Genomic DNA, 17722 nt, shown 5'->3' with positions numbered 1-17722 from the left:
TATTTGAAGAGAGTTTTCTAACAGCATGTTATTTTCCTAATCTTCGTTCAGTGAATGTTTTTGTTGTTTAGTTTGTTAGTTACTACAACGTTCTCTTTTGTTGCTTGAATCATTGTCTTTGCATGTTTGGATATATGAGCTATGTAACGTGTTATTTGATGTAGCAAACTGTCTGATGATGTTCTTTCAATAATAACTTCGATTTTCGAGCGACCCAGGGATGACGATCTGTCAATGTTTGAAACAAAATCTTAAAACATACATTTTTAGGTTACGCTTTCTTCCAATCAAGCTTTCAAATCGATCTCTGTGATTAAGATTTGTATTGCAATTTAGAACATACTTTATTAACTCAATTTAATTTTTGTCGTGTCGTTTCCCTTGTTCAGCACTTTGGTGCCATCGCTGTTTTGCATGAAAAGCACGATTTATGGATAAAGCTTGATGGATTGGTTGACTCAAGCCGTTAGGAAGCAGGTTTTTTGTCCTCTCTCTCCGCTATCAGGACCAACTTGTCATTGCTTTGTCATTCATGCTTCGCTTTGTGTGTTCATTTCGTCTTCTCCTAATTGGATGTGTATCTCCCGCTGAAAGACGGGTCACGTGACCGTCGCGTGGAGCCAGCGCGCCTCGGAAGCTTCTCCTGTGATGTGACAGATGCAAGACGTGTGATGTTCCAACGACGTGAGAGAGCCTCGGCGCACCAATCCCTTTTTTTCGAGCTGACGAATTGAAGAAAGAAAACAGAGAGAGAGAGAGAAAGAGAGAAGGAGAGAGAGAGAGAGAGAGAGAGAGAGAGAGAGAGAGAGAGAGAGAGAGAGAGAGAGAGAGAGAGAGAGAGAGAGAGAGAGAGAGAGAGAGAGAGAGAGAGAGAGAGAGAGAGAGAGAGAGAGAGAGAGAGAGAGAGAGAGAGAGAGAGAGAAAAGAGAGAAAAGCCTCGTACCAAATTAGCTCTGGTAATTGTTATGATTACTTCTTCTTCTGCTCTCCCAATTCCCAGTCGGTGCCTAGGTGTGAACGCTGAGAAGGAGGGAAGGTTTTGTGGGACTTCAGTTGAAAGAATGTTTCGTATGCCACATCCATTCTCCTGGTGGGAGAGGAAAAATGTGCTCATTCTTGCAACAACGAGCGACAGATGGGACTGGACTCATTTATGTGTGTGTGTTTGTGTTTGTGTGTGGGTACATGTGCACGTGTGTGTGTGTACTTTGTGCGTGTTTGTGTGTGGTGTCGCACCTTTGAGTGAGGCAATTGGGAGCGATTAAACCGCCCATTGCCGTGTGGAGCATGGGCTCTCAGGCACAAGTCAGTTACAGCAGAGCCCTGCAGCGGCTCCAGGCTTTTATCGTCTCTCCTTGTGAAGACCGAGCGAAACGCCATGGGAGTGGTTAGAGAGAAGCCTCTGGCTAGGCAGCACCCGCTTCTTCAATGGCCGGGAAAAAAAGAAGCTCATGAATTCAGCTTCTGAAGGCTCACTCGCTCCACCACAAAAGCAGTGAGAGCAGCCTCATTGACTATCAAATAAACTCACAATCCGTGTATAGCTTCCACATGGCCGCAGCCACTATCCCGGTCTTTCAACCACTGAACAGTTCGACTTATAATGACCGGCTATCCCTTATATGCCTTTTTTTTTTCAAACCAATGGTTTCGCTTAGTGGTGAGTGTGAGTGGATGACATCATAAGTAACTGCGTACATGAAGGGTGTCCTGTAATTAGTACACACATACACTGAGTACAGAACTCAGTACCTGGCCTCAGTGAGTGGTTCCTTGAGTACCATGAAGCCTACAAAGTGTTTTCTCACCTCGTTGCATCGCCTTCAAGGCACCTGTTCTTTAAACGGCCCTCACGTCGTCGTATTCACTTTTAGGCCTTCAACACATGTACTGTAAGCTGGACATAATATCTCTGGATAATACCCAGAGGGGCTGTATGTGTGAACGCAAATGTCCAAATCTGCACCCTCCGGAATTAACCCCAGCCAGGCCCCTCTTGTAAAGTCTGGAGAATCTGAGAGTGTTGCTGTTGTGTTGATGGCGTTTCTATCAGGGAGAGTGTGTAGCTGCTTCGTACTTTTCTCTTCTTGCTGGAATTTTGCGTTTTGCTTTCCACTCTTCTGTTGATATTGTGGATACGTCTAAGTTGATATCACTGCAAAAAGGGTCAGCTTGACCGAGTAGGAAGCCTCACTTGCGACCTTCCATGTGTTGTCAACAAACAATGGGATTCAGCTGCATACTTTGTATCGCCAGTATCTCCAGTATGTGTGAACACATCTGATGCGGCTTATCTCCAGGTGTGTATTTCATGTGTGAAAGGGCAGCTCCGGATCTGGACCGGATTCTCTGGAGTTTATCCGGAATTCATATATGAAAGGCCTATTTGTCTAGCCTGGTTCTACCAGACTCTCGTACTTCACTTCATTTCATTTCATTTGTACAGAGAGTCTGGACCTAATCAATTGACAAACGTTAACTCACTTGAAGGCGGGTGTCTGTTGAAGTTTAAAATGATTGGATCTGCCCAGTGCCACTCTGGATCTGCCATAACCAATCGCTAACGTTTGGTTGTGACGTATGTCATGCGCCGGCAATCATGCGCAGGTTGTACACAAACCAAACACCTTGCGCGTCTGCACGAAAATGTCCGTCAACGACAGCTGCAGGTTTTGTTCGTCGAATTTAATTTATCAGGGAAAAACTGCACATTGTAAATCAAGTACCGACCTACAACAACAACTCAAACTGGCGTACGACTTTATCGTCATTGTTCACAGACACGCCCTCTGTTCGCTGATTGGCGGCCGCTGTGGCGGCACCAGAAAACCAAATTACATACAGCAGGTCCAGACCTAGTACTGAAGGGAAATTCAAATTGAGCGGAAGTACTTAGGCGGGCGGAGCCAGGCTACTATTTGTCACCTGTTGTCTAACTTTTAGCACGCCCCCCCCTCTACTCCTGTCATCCCTCCCGCTCTAAACTGAACCCTCATTGCGCCTGTACCCCCCGGAATCCCTTTGCATCAGAAATATGAGCGGCTTAGCCTTCGAAACAAGCTGTGTATCTGCGGAATTCAGAATCCGCAGATAGAGCATAGATGAGCACCATCAAGCGATGTTTCCTGCCCGGAGTCCAAGGACAGTGCGCGGGCGGGTCAGATCCTAAAAAAGAGAGGGTCCAAATGAAAAGCCTGGTAACCTCTCTCTCTCTCTCTCTCTCTCTCTCTCTCTCTCTCTCTCTCTCTCTCTCTCTCTCTCTCTCTCTCTCTCTCTCTCTCTCTCTCTCTCTCTCCCTCTCTCTCTCACTATGTCTCGCTGTCTCTTGCTCTCTCGGGCTGCTCCCTGGTTTACGAGCTGCCGGCACCATGGCAACCAGCCAATCGATTTGGCCAATAGCTCCCCGTTGTGTCTGGGGTGAGTCTTTATAAGGGCGGCTGGTTATTACCTCGTTGCTCTGGGCGGTGTCTCGGGGAGGGGGTTTGAGACAGGGGGGCTCGGGTCTGCGTCGGCTGGTGAGCACGCCACTCGCCTCTTCATTTGGTAAACTTGGTTCCGGTTCATTCCGATTGAAGGCGAGGCAGAGTTTATTTACAAAGCAACCAAGCCCCCCGTCGGCAAGAATCACGAGCTGAAGGCATTTGAACGATGACGGCGGTAAGACGAACAATAAAAGACGAAGATTGCTCGAGAAAAGAGAAAAGTAATATAAAAGTATAAGAAGGGTAATGAATAAATATGCCGGTGCAGACATGAACATTTTAATAAAAGGCTGCAGCAAACAGAAAAGTTAGGAGGCCTGAAGGAAGGGAGATGGAGGCTGATCTGGGGGGTGGGGGGGTTGGTGGGAGAGGGGGGAGCATGGTTAGGGTGGGGTTGGATGGTGGGGAGGTATTGCTTTCACCGCGAAATGCTGACAGTCGCTTTGTGGAAGTAACATGGCCGCAAGTGGTAGAATGTCATTTTATAATTAGATGTCAATAATAATTAAATAAATAAAGTTAAAATATATATACATTACGTTGCAGTAAAGAAACCCCAGTTGGATACTATCCAACCGTACTGGTTTTTCATATTTAAAATAAATCAAACTTGGTTTATTATTACTATTATATATATATATGTATTTTTTTTTTTACATTAGTTACCTGTTATTTCACTTTAATTTCTGCCACTAGGGGACGCTCATTCAAAACAATAACAAAAATCTATCTGACGTGACTCGGGCAAAAATCATGTTCACGGACGAGTAGCTGCATTAAAGTTGTATTGCTGGAAAGATATTATTCAGCTCATATTTATTTTTTAAATCCGGATCAAATCTACTAATGAATTCGTCTGGCCGTCTTCGCTGCAGGGAAAAGCCAACAACAATTCTCCTAAGCGCCGCACATGGTTTGATTCAGAGTGTGAGACGGCCCGTTGTCAGTGTGTTGAGAAGAGAGAGAAGGCCCGTTGTCAGTTGGAGATAGACGGCCCGTTGTCAGTGTTGGTGAGAAGGAGAATCCATGTGATGGGCGCAGCTCTATCGATCGCGGATGGGGCCGTTCTCTTGGAATGAAATAAAATAATAATCTTGGGGCTGACATGAGCCACTTGTCAATATAGCTAGCACATATAGCAAGTAGGCCTACGCCAGATCGCTATTGAAATATTATATCGATAAATTAGGTCTTTACCGAATTGCTGTTGGGTTTTTTCTCGAAGGCAAAACAGTGAGTTATTGGAAACAACTCGGGTGTTGTAGGTATACAAACCTAGAAAAAAAGGATGCGCTGCACATTTAGTCAATTAAATCCTGCTAATTGACCAAATGCTAATGTATTATTTGCATTAATACATTACACATTTGAATAAGTGTATTGAACTGAAACTAAAGTAGACTTGAAACTAGACTATGGGATACTACATATTGTGAGACAGAGTTCAATGTATGCTTATTCCTTCCTGAGCAAACTCAATCCATCCAATCTTGGCACATGTTCATCTTCTATGGCTGAAGTTGATAACACAACCATTACCAAATTTATTTTGTATATGCTTCAAACACACACACACACACACACACACATACACACACACACACACACACACACACACACACACACACACACACACACACCACACACACACACACCCCACCCACCCCTTCTCCTCGGGTGCCCCACAGTTCGACACCCCTAACCCAAAGCAGCGTCTTGTAAGTAGTTGTGGCGAGAAAAATAATCTTTGAAAGCATATGAATATTGAACTGAATAATGTATGGGCTTTGCTTCTGGCAAAAGCGAGATGTGAGGCGAACCCGCTCATTTTTTGTTGCTGTTCCTTTTGCAAAGAGCGGTAAATGTCATGTTATTTTGTTTTTTATCTCATTTTTTTCTTCCATCCCTGCAATGTGGTCAGGCCAAATCTCGGGATCTGCAGAGTAGTTATATGGAAGGAAAAACATGTTCGGTAAAGGAGAATTATACAGGCAACAAGAGTGACATTTTGATTCACTGTAAATTACCTTTTCAGCTTTCCTGAGCCCTGGTATTATAGTCTATATAATCATGAAATAGGCTTGTCAACTCTCCAAGACGACGTCTTAGAAATCCACAAAATTCCTTTCCCCAGGACTTGGCATTCATTTGTTTGTTTATTCATAAGTACAATATATACATTACAACATTTGAATGATACATTTAAAAAAATATAGGTCATCTTACAATACAGAACCAGTTTAATAACAATGGAAAGAAGAAAAAAAAGGAAAAGAAGACATCCAAAACATTTTGGGACGAAACCTCGCTACTGAACAGCTGTACAACACACGAAGGCCCACCTGTTGTAAGGTAATGCGGAAGCCAACTCCTTGGTCCTCAGGCTTCTCACATAGAAAAAGACTTGATGTTCATCCACTGAAAATGCCGTGTTCATGCACTCTACACATGCTTTCACTGGAAGACAGCTCGCGTTATCCAAATAAACCCGGGACCCATCGATCACACGCCGATCCATAACTGACGTCGATGATGAATCGGTGGACCCCGCTCGTCACAAACTAACCTGTCTTCACTACGGGTCGTACAAGCCTTCATCCCCCATATGTGCTAAAAGATTAATAGGAGGCGTCCGTGTTCATACCCCCACAGAAGGACGGAGAGTGGTTCAGATGAGGTCGAGCTCCAAGCTAGCCGGAGTATGTGTACACACGTCTCACAACCCTGTCAAATACTGGTTTATCATCGGTGTGCCGGTAGCGACAATTACTTTGATTTCTACGGCAATATAAGAAGGACACCCAAGATTAATAGTGGATACGGGTTTGTGTTGTGATTAAAAATATGCAGATAGGGGACTACATCTGCGTCTGGGAAGAACGGCTGTTCCCGAGGGGAGCCGGCCCACGGATGTTTAAAACCCCAAACCCCATCGGCTCCAGGGCATCGTGTCCTCCTTCGAGCTCGCAGACCATGTAATGCAAGGCGGATTTGGCATCAAGATGTGTATCTTAAAGGAATAATCTCTCTCTCTCACACACACACACACACACACACACACACATACCACACACACACACACACACACACACACACACACACACACACACACACACACACACACACACACACACACACACACACAGACAGAGGATATAAATCAGAGCGTTCAGAGTGACATTGTTCTGAACCAGTTACTCTTAGACGAAGAGATTCATGCAGATCCCATCATCGTTTCGATACAGAACGGCAGTACCCTTGGTCACCATTAAATACAAAAAACCCAAACAAATGACATACCATGGAAACAATACTTGATAATGTGAGGTTGTGGCAAGCTTAATTCGATTTTGAGGGGGGGGGGGGGGGGGGGGGGGTGAGAGGAGGCATGGAGTACTCTCTCCTGAGCGTAGACGTTGTCTGACATCTCAAACACTGTGTGTGGTAAATTAACACAGACTGGGGACAGCTGTCAGAGATTTAAGAAGCTCTGCCTTGTTCTTCTTCTTCTACATCTGTTTTCATTTCCTAAAACACAAACAAACCAAAAAATACCCCGTCTTGTTCAGGTAAACAATTTGCTCTTTATTGCCGTGTGGAACTTGAACAAACTGTGGCTTCTGTTGTATGTCAATGGTAATGAGTGTCGGAGTGTAAATGTTGTTTGCAGACGCATTGTAATTACATCGCATTGACAAGGCAAAGTGTGTTTGGAGCGCGTTTGTGATGTTGAGCTAACAATGCATGTTGGACTTTCTTTGTAGTTGCGTGTCATCTGAACAACTGTCGTGTGTATCTATCGGCACGTGTTTAAGAACATCAATTTGTTTTGGTGCATGGACTGTATTCATGTGCATGGGCATTTGCTTCCGCATGTGTTGGTGTGCACTTGTGAGGGTAGGTATGCTATGCATGCATGTGTGCCTCTCCAGACCACAGCTGCAACTCCAGACCAGCTATCACGCTCATACTCCTTGAGTGAGATCCTCATCTATGTCTCCATCACCTTCCACCTGGTTTACTGCAACTCCGATGTCAGGGTTCAGTCGCACCAAGCCCTGGCTGGACATCACCCCCCCCCCCCCCCCATCCATCTTCCTTGGCCGGTCAATTACTACATCTCCTCCAAAATCCCCCCCCACCCCCAGGAGTTCCAATCAGATCTCCTTCACCCCCAATCCTGGTCTAACACACCTGCAGACTTTTGGGGACAGATCCTTCAGTGTGGCAGCCCTCCCCCTCTGGAAGTCTCTCCTGGCAGAGATCTGCAACACTGTATCACCAACACAAATGCAAAGGTACCGATATCTGGTGCATTTCTGCCGTCCTCGACAATGTTTGCTGTCATTATATTCTGTTCATGTATTATTTCGTTTTGACTACCATGTGTTAAGGGTCCTTGGGTCCCTTGAAAGGGTCCCTTAACAGGGTCCCTTAACTTTAATGTCAGTTATTTTCATAATTATTATGATGATGATTAATGCATGTTTGTGTATGAATGATTTTGCATGTGCGTGTGTGTGTGGGGGTTTGAATGTGTGTGCGTGTTTTGTGGGATTTCGAATGTGCATCTTTGTACTTAATTGTGTTTTGTACTGTATTTGTTTATTTGTGTGTAGGCGTAAGTCATTCTAACGGTGTGTGTGTGTGTGTGTGTGTGTGTGTGTGTGTGTGTGTGTGTGTGTTTTGTGTAAACCTGCGTGTGTGTGTGTCTATGTGTTCTCTCGGCTGGTAACTACAGCAGCAGCTTGTGACAGGGAGGTCAGCCCGGTTCCCCGGTGAGCCCGGGATACTCCGTGCAGCCGCACAAACAAACAGAACAAACATTTCAAGGAAAGAGAGTGAATTGAGATCCGTTAGCTCAGGGGGGGGCGGCGGTGTTGTTCTGCTGGTGTAGCTCACTCGCCCAAACACGGACCAATTTACCGGAGGAAAATTGTGCTGTGGTTGAACAAAAATAAAAAAATTAAATAAATAAAAAGCAGACCCAGAGATCAGGGTTGTGTGTGTGTGTGTGTCTATGTGTGCATTCGTGTGCGTGCGTGCGTGCCTGTGTGTGTGAGGCTGTGTTCTCCACACACCCCTTTCGCTGCCTAGCACATCCAATCCCGGAGAAAGAGCCAAAACAAACATGTTCCGTTGTCTTCTGCTGCCGACGGAGCAGCACCGCACTTCTGGTGGAAACATCTCCACCAGCCGCCGCCGCCGCCGCTGCAGACGCCAGCGCTGCGGGGATATCAGACGCAGCGGCTGGTAGAGTCAGATACGACACGCATGAATATTCAAGGCAACGTCCTTGTGGACGTCCAAGGGTGGAAATAATTCGGAGGCCAAATAGGGACGCGCACGGAGAGTGGCGTCCCCGCGGCTACACTCCAGCAGTCGTTTGATCGCTCGTGAATGGATGACTGGCCATCAACACAATGCTGTTGGGGGGGCGTCACTTTGGAAAGGAGAAGAAAAAGACCGCTCCACTCGCCACCAAAAAGAGGCACACAAATCGAAGATGCAAAGTGAAGCACTAGATAATGGTCATCCTCTTCCTCATTTAGACGGCATTATCAGCCAATTATTTATCGTCTTTTCAGTGTGTAAAGGGCTGACTTGAAACATCATCCATTCACCAGATATTATTTATATCGTAATCAATTAGTTTAAGTTATTTTGATTTATTCAATGGTCTATTTCTGTCTTATTTACCACGGAGCATTTTTCAATTTGAAAGCTGGAGTGTTTTATCTTCCTTGAGAAATGAATTCTAAATGGTTGCGGCTGGCTAATTGCTTTCCAACAGAACAGTGAGGATGGATTTGAAAGAAAAAATAAACAAATTACTTTGAAAACTTATAGAAAACAAAGTACTTTTATGAATCCTCAAGGTCAAACCAGGTGAAAGCAGTCCTTTGTAATGAGTCGAAAAATTTGAACACCAAAGATAATACTTTTGCCTGTGGGTATAAAAAAAAAAAAATTAAAAGATAATTTTTCGCATGTCCAAATTATATCTTATAAATACACAATAACATCCATGAATTGATAAATAACCAGAAAGTACCTAAATTAATAAATAATAAAAAAGATTGGCCTATATGAGTCATAACGCCAAGTCCTCATTGACTCGGGGGTTGTGTAGTCCATAAACTGATACTCCTAATGATAAGCCATTCCTTTTGACTTGCTGTCACCACAATACGGACACACTCAATGTCAAAGGCAATTTTATGGTCCACGTTTTGCACCTCGATGTGGCCATTTTTAAACTCCCCCAATGTAATGTAGGATGTGCACTGTTTTCCCTTTTTGGTTCCCACCAGCTTCTCGCCCACCTCCAGAGCCCCACGGTGGAGAATGTCGTTCTGCCGATCGTCCGACCCGGTGATGATTTTGATTTTGTTTATTTTGGTCGACTTGTTGAAGACGATAACAAAGAAGTCTCCGGTGGAGGGAGGCTTCCCCCAGAAGTACTCGTCTATGCTGCTGTAGGCCTTGGTGGCGTCGTAGTTCTCAAACACGTTGATGTTCGTGTACAGACTGGCTGGAGGGTTGTCCGGTATGTCTATGGAGTCTTCCTCAAAGTCGTCGTCCTTCAGCTTGTTCTCGGCCCCTTTGTAGGAGGAGTAGTAGCCCATGTGCTGGAACAGCGAGGGCTTGAAGCGGATCACGTCCTTCTGGGCAAGCAGGCCCCTGAAGTGAATCAGGAGCCAGTCGCACGGCATCTCCTGGTAGAACATGAGCAGGAAGTGGGCCAGGCGTGGCAGGTCTCTGGAGTGGTAGAGCTTCCCGATGTAGCCCAGCTTGGAGAACTCCAGCATCACCCAGTAGGATCCTTCCCTGGAGGTGATCACCTTCTTCAGGGAGGTCAGGAAGTTCCTGGAGCAGCGCACGTCGTCCTCCAGCATCATGTAGAAGTCGGAGAGGTTTGTGCAGAAGTTGAGGAGGAAGGCGTAGTCTACGTTCTGTTTGGAGCGGAACCGGACCCGGTCTTCCGGGTCGTTGTAGTTCCTTTTGAGGCCGTCTAGAGACGGGTAATACTCCTCCGGAGCCTGGATGACCAGCAGGCGCCCTGCTATGATGTGGTGGGCGAACTTCCTGGTGATTTCTTGCACTAGGTTCTCGCACCACACCAGGTCAAAGTCGGCCAGGTGGACCACCACCACAATCTCCTTCAGCTCCTCGTAGCTGGACTGATCGAAGATGGACTTGATCGTTTCCAGCAAGTAGTTTCCTCTTTTCCTCTTGACCGATGAGAGACCGATGGTAAGATACTCTGTAAAAAAAAAAGGGAAAAAACATTTACTGATGACGACGTAGCTACGTCAAAATTGCTTGTGATTCAAGCATCGAGTCAACAGTTCTTAAAAAGTAAATGTTATACCAAATAAAACCTGTTTCATTTTATTCAAGCATATAAGCAATAACATTAAAGGTTTTCATAACCGGCAAAAAACAACAATAACAACAATTCCAGTTTAATTATGATGACATTTAACTTTTTTAAATGGCCAAAAAAATAACTAAACATACTCTTGCGATTAAGAGGCGTCCCGGCAAGATAACGATACGTCACGTTGATGGTTCCGGAGAAATTGGTGAGTTCCCGAAAGGTGTGGCCGTATCGCTCTGAGGTGGTGGGGTGCGCTGACGATTCCCGGAGTTGCCTCTTGTCCTCCTCCTAAAGACAGAGGGACAACAGCATGGTGACTTACTAGAGGCCCAAGCATACTACTCCGACTCCGTAGTCCGTAATCCGACTCCGTAACTACGGAGACACCCTCGAGCATTCGAAGTTCTCCGTCGGGATGTCGGATACGCAATGCAACTCGCCGCCCGATCGATTTTATATTATGACTACTAACCATGAAAATAGTGTTGTAAATAAACTTCCAAAGCTGTTCAATTCTTATTTGGTGTTTTATTGGTCCTTAATGTGCAAAGTAAACAATGTAAAAAGTAAATAAGGTGTAGAATCAATCCGGAGAAGTGATTACGGAAATGATTTTGTTAGAGGACCAATCACAGCCCTTGCTGCCTCCGTTGCGTTGACGGATAGTAAAAAAATATTGGATGCGCACGTAAGCTACGGAGAGGGTCTCCGGCTACAGAGAGGGCTCTCTGTGTCTACGTACAGCACTTTACGGAGGACTGTAAACCGGCCTTTACTCAACCGTTTTTAGCTCTGAAACTTCCTTCATTTATGCCTGGAATATAAACATATATACAAATGTCCCAGTGAACATATACACATCACCCCACACATTGTTTAGTAGTCGTGATGATTCTTGGCTTTAAATGTACTATAAATCATTAGGAAGTCTTTACATTTATGAGACCTTTCAAATTTTTAAAATGACTTATTGTGACAGAAAATATTCTCAGTCAGCCATCTCCTGAGGGCAGGAGGTGGGGAGGGAAACAGTCTTCTAACTTGTCAGGAACAGCCTTAATGTTTTTTGGTGTTCTGTGCTCTGGGAAGAAGATCCTTAAAATCCTTCTGGGCAGTTTGTGAAGCCAAACGCACAAGACTTTAAATGGGCCACGAATGTGCAGAAGACATGAGCTACCTCTTAATAATTCAAACGACAAATACAGATAATGTGTTTGTGTTTGACGAAACCCTGCACACCGTGTGGGGTTTCGTCATGAATAAGAAATAAATCCTCAGCATGATTCCAGCTCGGGAACGTATTCTGAAAATGTAAACATGTTTTTTTGAAAAAATGTTTTTGGTATTTTGTTAATGTGTACTATTTACTCAAACAAATATAATTCAGTTTTAGGGTCAAATTCATGAACAGATTGGAATAACCATCTGTTAATATTTTTTTCTGCGGTACTTTGAGCGTATCGTTTTTGCTGTGGTTGTCACGGAAACATCTGTTCGATGTTCTATTTGACCGTTGTTGTTATTACCGTCGATTGCTAATCGATTGATTTTGAAAAGCTAATCACCAGAGGTGCCCCGTTATCGGGAAAAAAAATCATTCTTGCCCTTGGAACGTTATCGACCAATCAGGATCAAGCGTTCAACAATGCAGTGGTATAACGTCCAATAGAAAACCTGCTGACCAGCACGTATCCGTCCTCGATATAGAGGTTGAGGAAGAGGAGGAAGGTGATGAGGAAGCCGAGGAAGGGGATGGTGGAGCGTTTCCGAAGACACCTCATCTTGTCCAGGGACTTCCACACCAGCCTCATGCTGGTCCGACTGTCAGCGGAACCTGCACAGGACGCACAGAGAGCGACACACATCAGACCTCATCGTTCCCCAAAGGACCCCCATCATCACTTAAAGGGGCCCCTGTGTCGCCACCAGCCCGGAGACTGTGATAAGCCATTGGACTGATCCACCAAGACCGTCTCGCTTCTGAATAGCTGCCAAATGTGGGATTCATTCAGTTCCCCCCACGCTGCCAGTGTTTAGAACAAAGATGGCCGCTAGGTCGCTTATTTATTATCCGCACTTCAAAGATTTTGTAATTAGCCGATATATCGGCAAATGACAGCAATGCAAACACTGTGTGTAATCGAGGCACAAAACAAGTACATCTGGTTCAATTTGTTTCCCAAAACAGATTTCTGATTTCCGATCCTCATGGTACTGGTATTATCTAATAGAACGTACAGTGATCAAACCAAAATTGCATTTAGTATAAAAAACAAGTTTGTCCAGGTATTTACCAGATACAATATGACTCTGGGTTAACATCAAATGGACGTCTTGTCACCCGTCAATAACCAACACCACTTTGGAATAAGTCACACAGACATCAATAGCCTACAGAAACACTATAATGCAAAAACAATATAATTAGAGAAACCAGGGTTCGCTTGAGTTTTTTGTGTTAGTTGTTGGTTTATTTTTATTTCTTCCGATCAACATGCTAATATGTGGCATTGCAGCAGCAGCCCAGAAGACACCTAATGGAATACTAACCAGCTCTAAGCTCAGCTCAATGTCCACACATACCCTCATCGATTACGTGCACCGCCCAACCGCCACACCTGGGACCTGGATCGTCAATAAACCTTTTTGCACAGAAAACTGAATACAACATATCCATCCACCACAGTCCATTCTCATCACAATCCCCTACCTATACTTTCTTGTGGGGAAAGCAATTACTCACCTAATAAGCAGTTTTTATTTTTTTTGCTATTCAGCGTTGAAACTATGCATTCAGCCGACACGGTAGCTCTGTGCGTTCATTATAGCTCTACGCGGCAGGAATAAACACGGCAGCTTTGAAGATAAAAGGGTAGGCAATAGAGGTTGTGTACGAGTGCCCGCTTGGAATTACCCCTTGCATGTGATGCTGGTCAAGGACAGCCTGCACGCTTTCTAAACCATGGAGCTCTCTCTTCACATGTGCACAAAACACGTTTTCCTCTCCCTCTCTCCCTCTCTCTCTCTCTCTCTCTCTCTCTCTAATCACAGCAGTTCTCTTAATTAGTGGAAGGTGTTACATTTTTGGACAATTAGCAGAAACACCATTACCAATAGCCAGTGCTATGTCACTCTGTAGTGTTTTATGCTTTGTTCCATATCTCCTCCTCGGATAGTGTAGCCCTCTTCTGTAACCGGATGCAGAAGGAGGATGAGGGGAGGTGGGGTAAGAGGAGGAGGAGAGGTGGAGGAAGACAGGTGGAGGAGGAATAGGAGCAGGGTAGGAGTAGGAAGAGAGGTGGAGGAGGAGGAGGAGGAGGAGGAGGAGGAGGAGGAATAGGGGGGGGAGGAGTAGGAAGAGAGGAGGAGGAGGAGGAGGAGGAGGTGGAGGAGGAGGAGGAGGAAAAGGGGGGGTGGAGGAGTAGGATGAGAGGTGGAGGATGAGGAGAGGTGGAGGAGGATGATAATGAGGGAAGGTGGAGGTGGAGGAAGACAGGTGGAGGAGGAATAGGAGCTGTGGAGCAGTAGGAAGAGAGGTATAGGTTGAGGATGAGGAGGAGAAGGGGTGGTGAAGAAGGAGGGGGGAGGCAGCAGAAAGGGGCCATCGAGATGGGTCAGCCGGAGAGACGTGCTCATGCATGGCGATGAGGAGAATCATTAGGACCACCCCGGGAGGTTTTCCAAGCCGTTGGTCATCGACCAAGAGGAGAAATAACTGTGTACCGACTGTACTCAATAGCAGGTTGACTAGCTCTCAACAGGGTGTGGGTGTGGCGGAGAATGCATCGATGTTGGATCCGGGCCAAGCCAGCCAACAGTACAACAAGGTTGTTGTTGTTGCTGTTGTTGTCAACACTTATGATGTAAATGTATGCGCAGTCACTGTCAGTGCATTTTCCACCCTTGTATTGTAGTAATTTCTTTGGCCCATTTTCCACATTAATTATGGGCAAGTATTTATACCTGTTTTCACTACTCTTCCGTTTTTCCTTGTTTCTTTGTTTAAATGGCAAATGGTCTGCATTTATAGAGCACTTTCTAACCTGTGCCACTGTGTGCGTGCATACGTCAGTGTTAAATACTCTCTGCGGCTCCCAGCCGACAACGTCTGCGCTCTGTTACACGGAAGGTAAATGCAAGCGCGACAACAGTACAACACCACATGTACACCCAATCAAGCTGAGTGAAACGAGAAACAGACCATGATGAGATGATGCGATTGGGTTCTCCGGGAAAGAACGGGGACTGTTTGGCGTCTCTGTTTGTGTGTCAACGTGTTTCCAGATAACGTGCGTCAGTCTAGAGTGCGTCTCTGCTAATGTCAGCAGAAAAGCACTTGCGTGGGGGGATTCAGTCAGTGGTTTGTGCTGGTACAGTGTTTGTGGATGCATCAATTTGGGCCCATGTAGTACTTTGCACGAGCATGCTTATTGGCAGTCAGTAAATATTCACTTCCTACCCGGAATTATGGGCAGTATATATGTGATTTATGTGAATAAGCAATTTGACCATTTTCTGCCAATCCTAATGCTCAATATAAATATCGGAATTTCAAATATTTTTTTGTGCACGAGAGAGAGCTAATGTCGACGTGTTGCACTTCGGTGTTAAACACACGCTTCAGTGCGTGTGTGCAAGCAACAGCATGCGTGTTGAAAGGTTTATTTTTTATCTTATCTAAGGTTGAATAGGGACAAATACAGAAACATAGACAAGCATCATCCGATGTTTGCATCATAGTGTTTCTGGCCAAAGCAAATTTACACACACGTTATTGTTGATGCTTCAGATCTACGGGCTAATGATGATGATGTCATTCTGGGGATGTCATTCAGACCCCGGTACACCTACAGCCTCCAGCACGGCTGTAAACTAATCAACACAGCTAGGAGAAATTGCAAAAGAGAGCTCATGAAAAACAACCTTGGTGTTCACAAAAATGAATAGATTACGGCCCTAACATCTCTGCCGAGAAAACAGAAGATAAAAAAAACTAATCGGCTGCCCTGCAAAGCACAACATAATGAATCGACTCATTTGAATGCCAGCGGGGAAGCGTGTGATAGAGGGAGTAGGAATAACGAAGAATGAGAAAAGTGAAATGCTTAATGCCGAGACGTGTTCCATACAGCCGCACCTTATTGTTTAATTCAGAAATCAAAGAAACAACCGCTCAGAAACCCCGTCCCACTGCCCCCCCGTCGCAATCTGAATCTCTGACACTTAAATTTCTATTTAGCAGCAGACGGTTCTTGGAAGGCGAGCGTCTGGGCCGGGCTTAATAGAGGGAAATCTACACGGCGGGGTGATGCAGGCCCAGAACGCCAGAGAGAGGGGCGGATTAATAAAAGGGGCCGCAGAAAGCAATTCTCCCACATTTCATCTTGTTATCTGTTTTACATTATTTCCCCCGGGCTGCCTGCACCTTACAGATATACAGCGCCGCGCAAATAATCAATTAAGCCTGCAGATTTGCCTGGATTCAGCAGTTGCTTTGTGGCAGGTCTTCAACCACCGTGAATGGATTTCCACTCCTCGATTAGCGGAGGCAAGTCGGGGAACACAGGGTCCTTTGTTGATAACCAAATTGCGCCACAGCTACGGGGAATAATAAATCCCTTTATTATGAAACGGCTGTTGTGTTAATGATTTCAATTGGTCAAACACTTCTTTATCGTTCCCCAAATTCCTACAGCCGCTCAACAAAGGAATCCTGTCGTGTGTAGGGGCTAATCGGCCCTTGTTAGATATCCGAGCGCTTTAGTTTAATCTATGAATAACCCTTGTTATGGTTTAACGAGGCAGTGTTGGGGACGGGGCTGATTGAAGTGGTTCGCTCAGAGTTTTATCGTGTCATTTCCTATTCAGTCTATCACTCTTCGGGACAGCGGTTATCCAGGCAATATGGCGAGGTGTTTTCTAACCGGTTCGGACCCGTACAGACATGTAACACAGTCACACTCACACACATTCAGCCACACACACACACAAAGAAAAGTTCAAGCACACAAACACACACAGAGACCTCATAAAAGTAGATGCACGCACACACACACACACACACACACACACACACACACACACACACACACACACACACACACACACACACACACACACACACACACACACACACACACACACACACCAACAAACTCAAAGGACACACTAAGGTATTCGCCGTTTGTTTTGAGCGGTGGTTCCAGCTGTGTTCTGCAGGCCCCCTGCCTGTTGTGCTTCCAAACTCCAAATTGTTGTGGTGCCGACTAGGCCCCCAGGGGCCCCAGGGTGCCAGCATTGCCCCAGCCCCGGTCCTAACAGACGTACCGAGACACCCCCGCCGATGCGCCCCCACATCCCATCACTGCTGACAGCCGCGTGGGCTCACCCACTACCGGGGAGAGAGATGGGGAAGGAGAGGAGAGGGGGAGGGAGGGGAGAGGGAGGGAGGGAGGGAGGAGGGAGGAGAGGGAGAGGGAGGAGAGGAGAGGGAGAGGAGGGAGAGGAGAGGGAGAGGGAGGAGAGGAGAGGGAGGAGGAGGGAGGAGGGAGGAGAGAGAGGAGAGGGCGAGGGAGGAGAGAGGGAGAGGGAGGAGAGGAGAGGAGAGGAGAGGAGAGGGAAAGGAGGGAGAGGAGGGAGAGGAGAGGGAGGAGGGAGAGGGAGAGGAGGGAGAGGAGAGGGAGAGGGAGGAGAGAGGGAGAGGAGGGAGGAGAGGGAGGGAGAGGAGAGGAGGGAGGAGAGAGGAGGAGGAGGAGAGGAGAGGAGAGGAGAGGGAGAGGGAGGAGAGAGGGAGAGGGAGGAGAGAGGGAGGAGAGAGAGAGGAGGGAGGAGAGAGGGAGAGGGAGGAGAGGAGAGG

General features: G+C 46.0%; 1 protein-coding gene across 3 annotated transcripts in view; it reads right to left on the bottom strand.

Annotated features, from left to right (window-relative positions):
* Positions 1–9325: 9325 nt before the first annotated feature.
* LOC115551388 (alpha-1,3-mannosyl-glycoprotein 4-beta-N-acetylglucosaminyltransferase C) overlaps positions 9326–17722 on the bottom strand; it is a 97317-nt gene continuing 88920 nt past the window's right edge. For all 3 annotated transcript variants that reach the window (XM_030367094.1, XM_030367096.1, XM_030367095.1), the window contains 3 exons: positions 12549–12700; positions 11007–11154; positions 9326–10749 (listed from right to left, as the gene is read on the bottom strand). In XM_030367094.1, coding sequence (XP_030222954.1) covers positions 9593–10749; positions 11007–11154; positions 12549–12700 — 1457 coding nt within the window. In that variant the 3' untranslated portion in view covers positions 9326–9592. The remainder of the gene's footprint in view (positions 10750–11006; positions 11155–12548; positions 12701–17722) is intronic.

Source organism: Gadus morhua, chromosome 9 (assembly GCF_902167405.1).
Source record: "Gadus morhua chromosome 9, gadMor3.0, whole genome shotgun sequence".
Taxonomy (NCBI): Eukaryota; Metazoa; Chordata; class Actinopteri; order Gadiformes; family Gadidae; genus Gadus; species Gadus morhua.
Note: the sequence above shows the minus strand (reverse complement) of the source record. Positions and strands in the feature narration are given on the sequence as shown.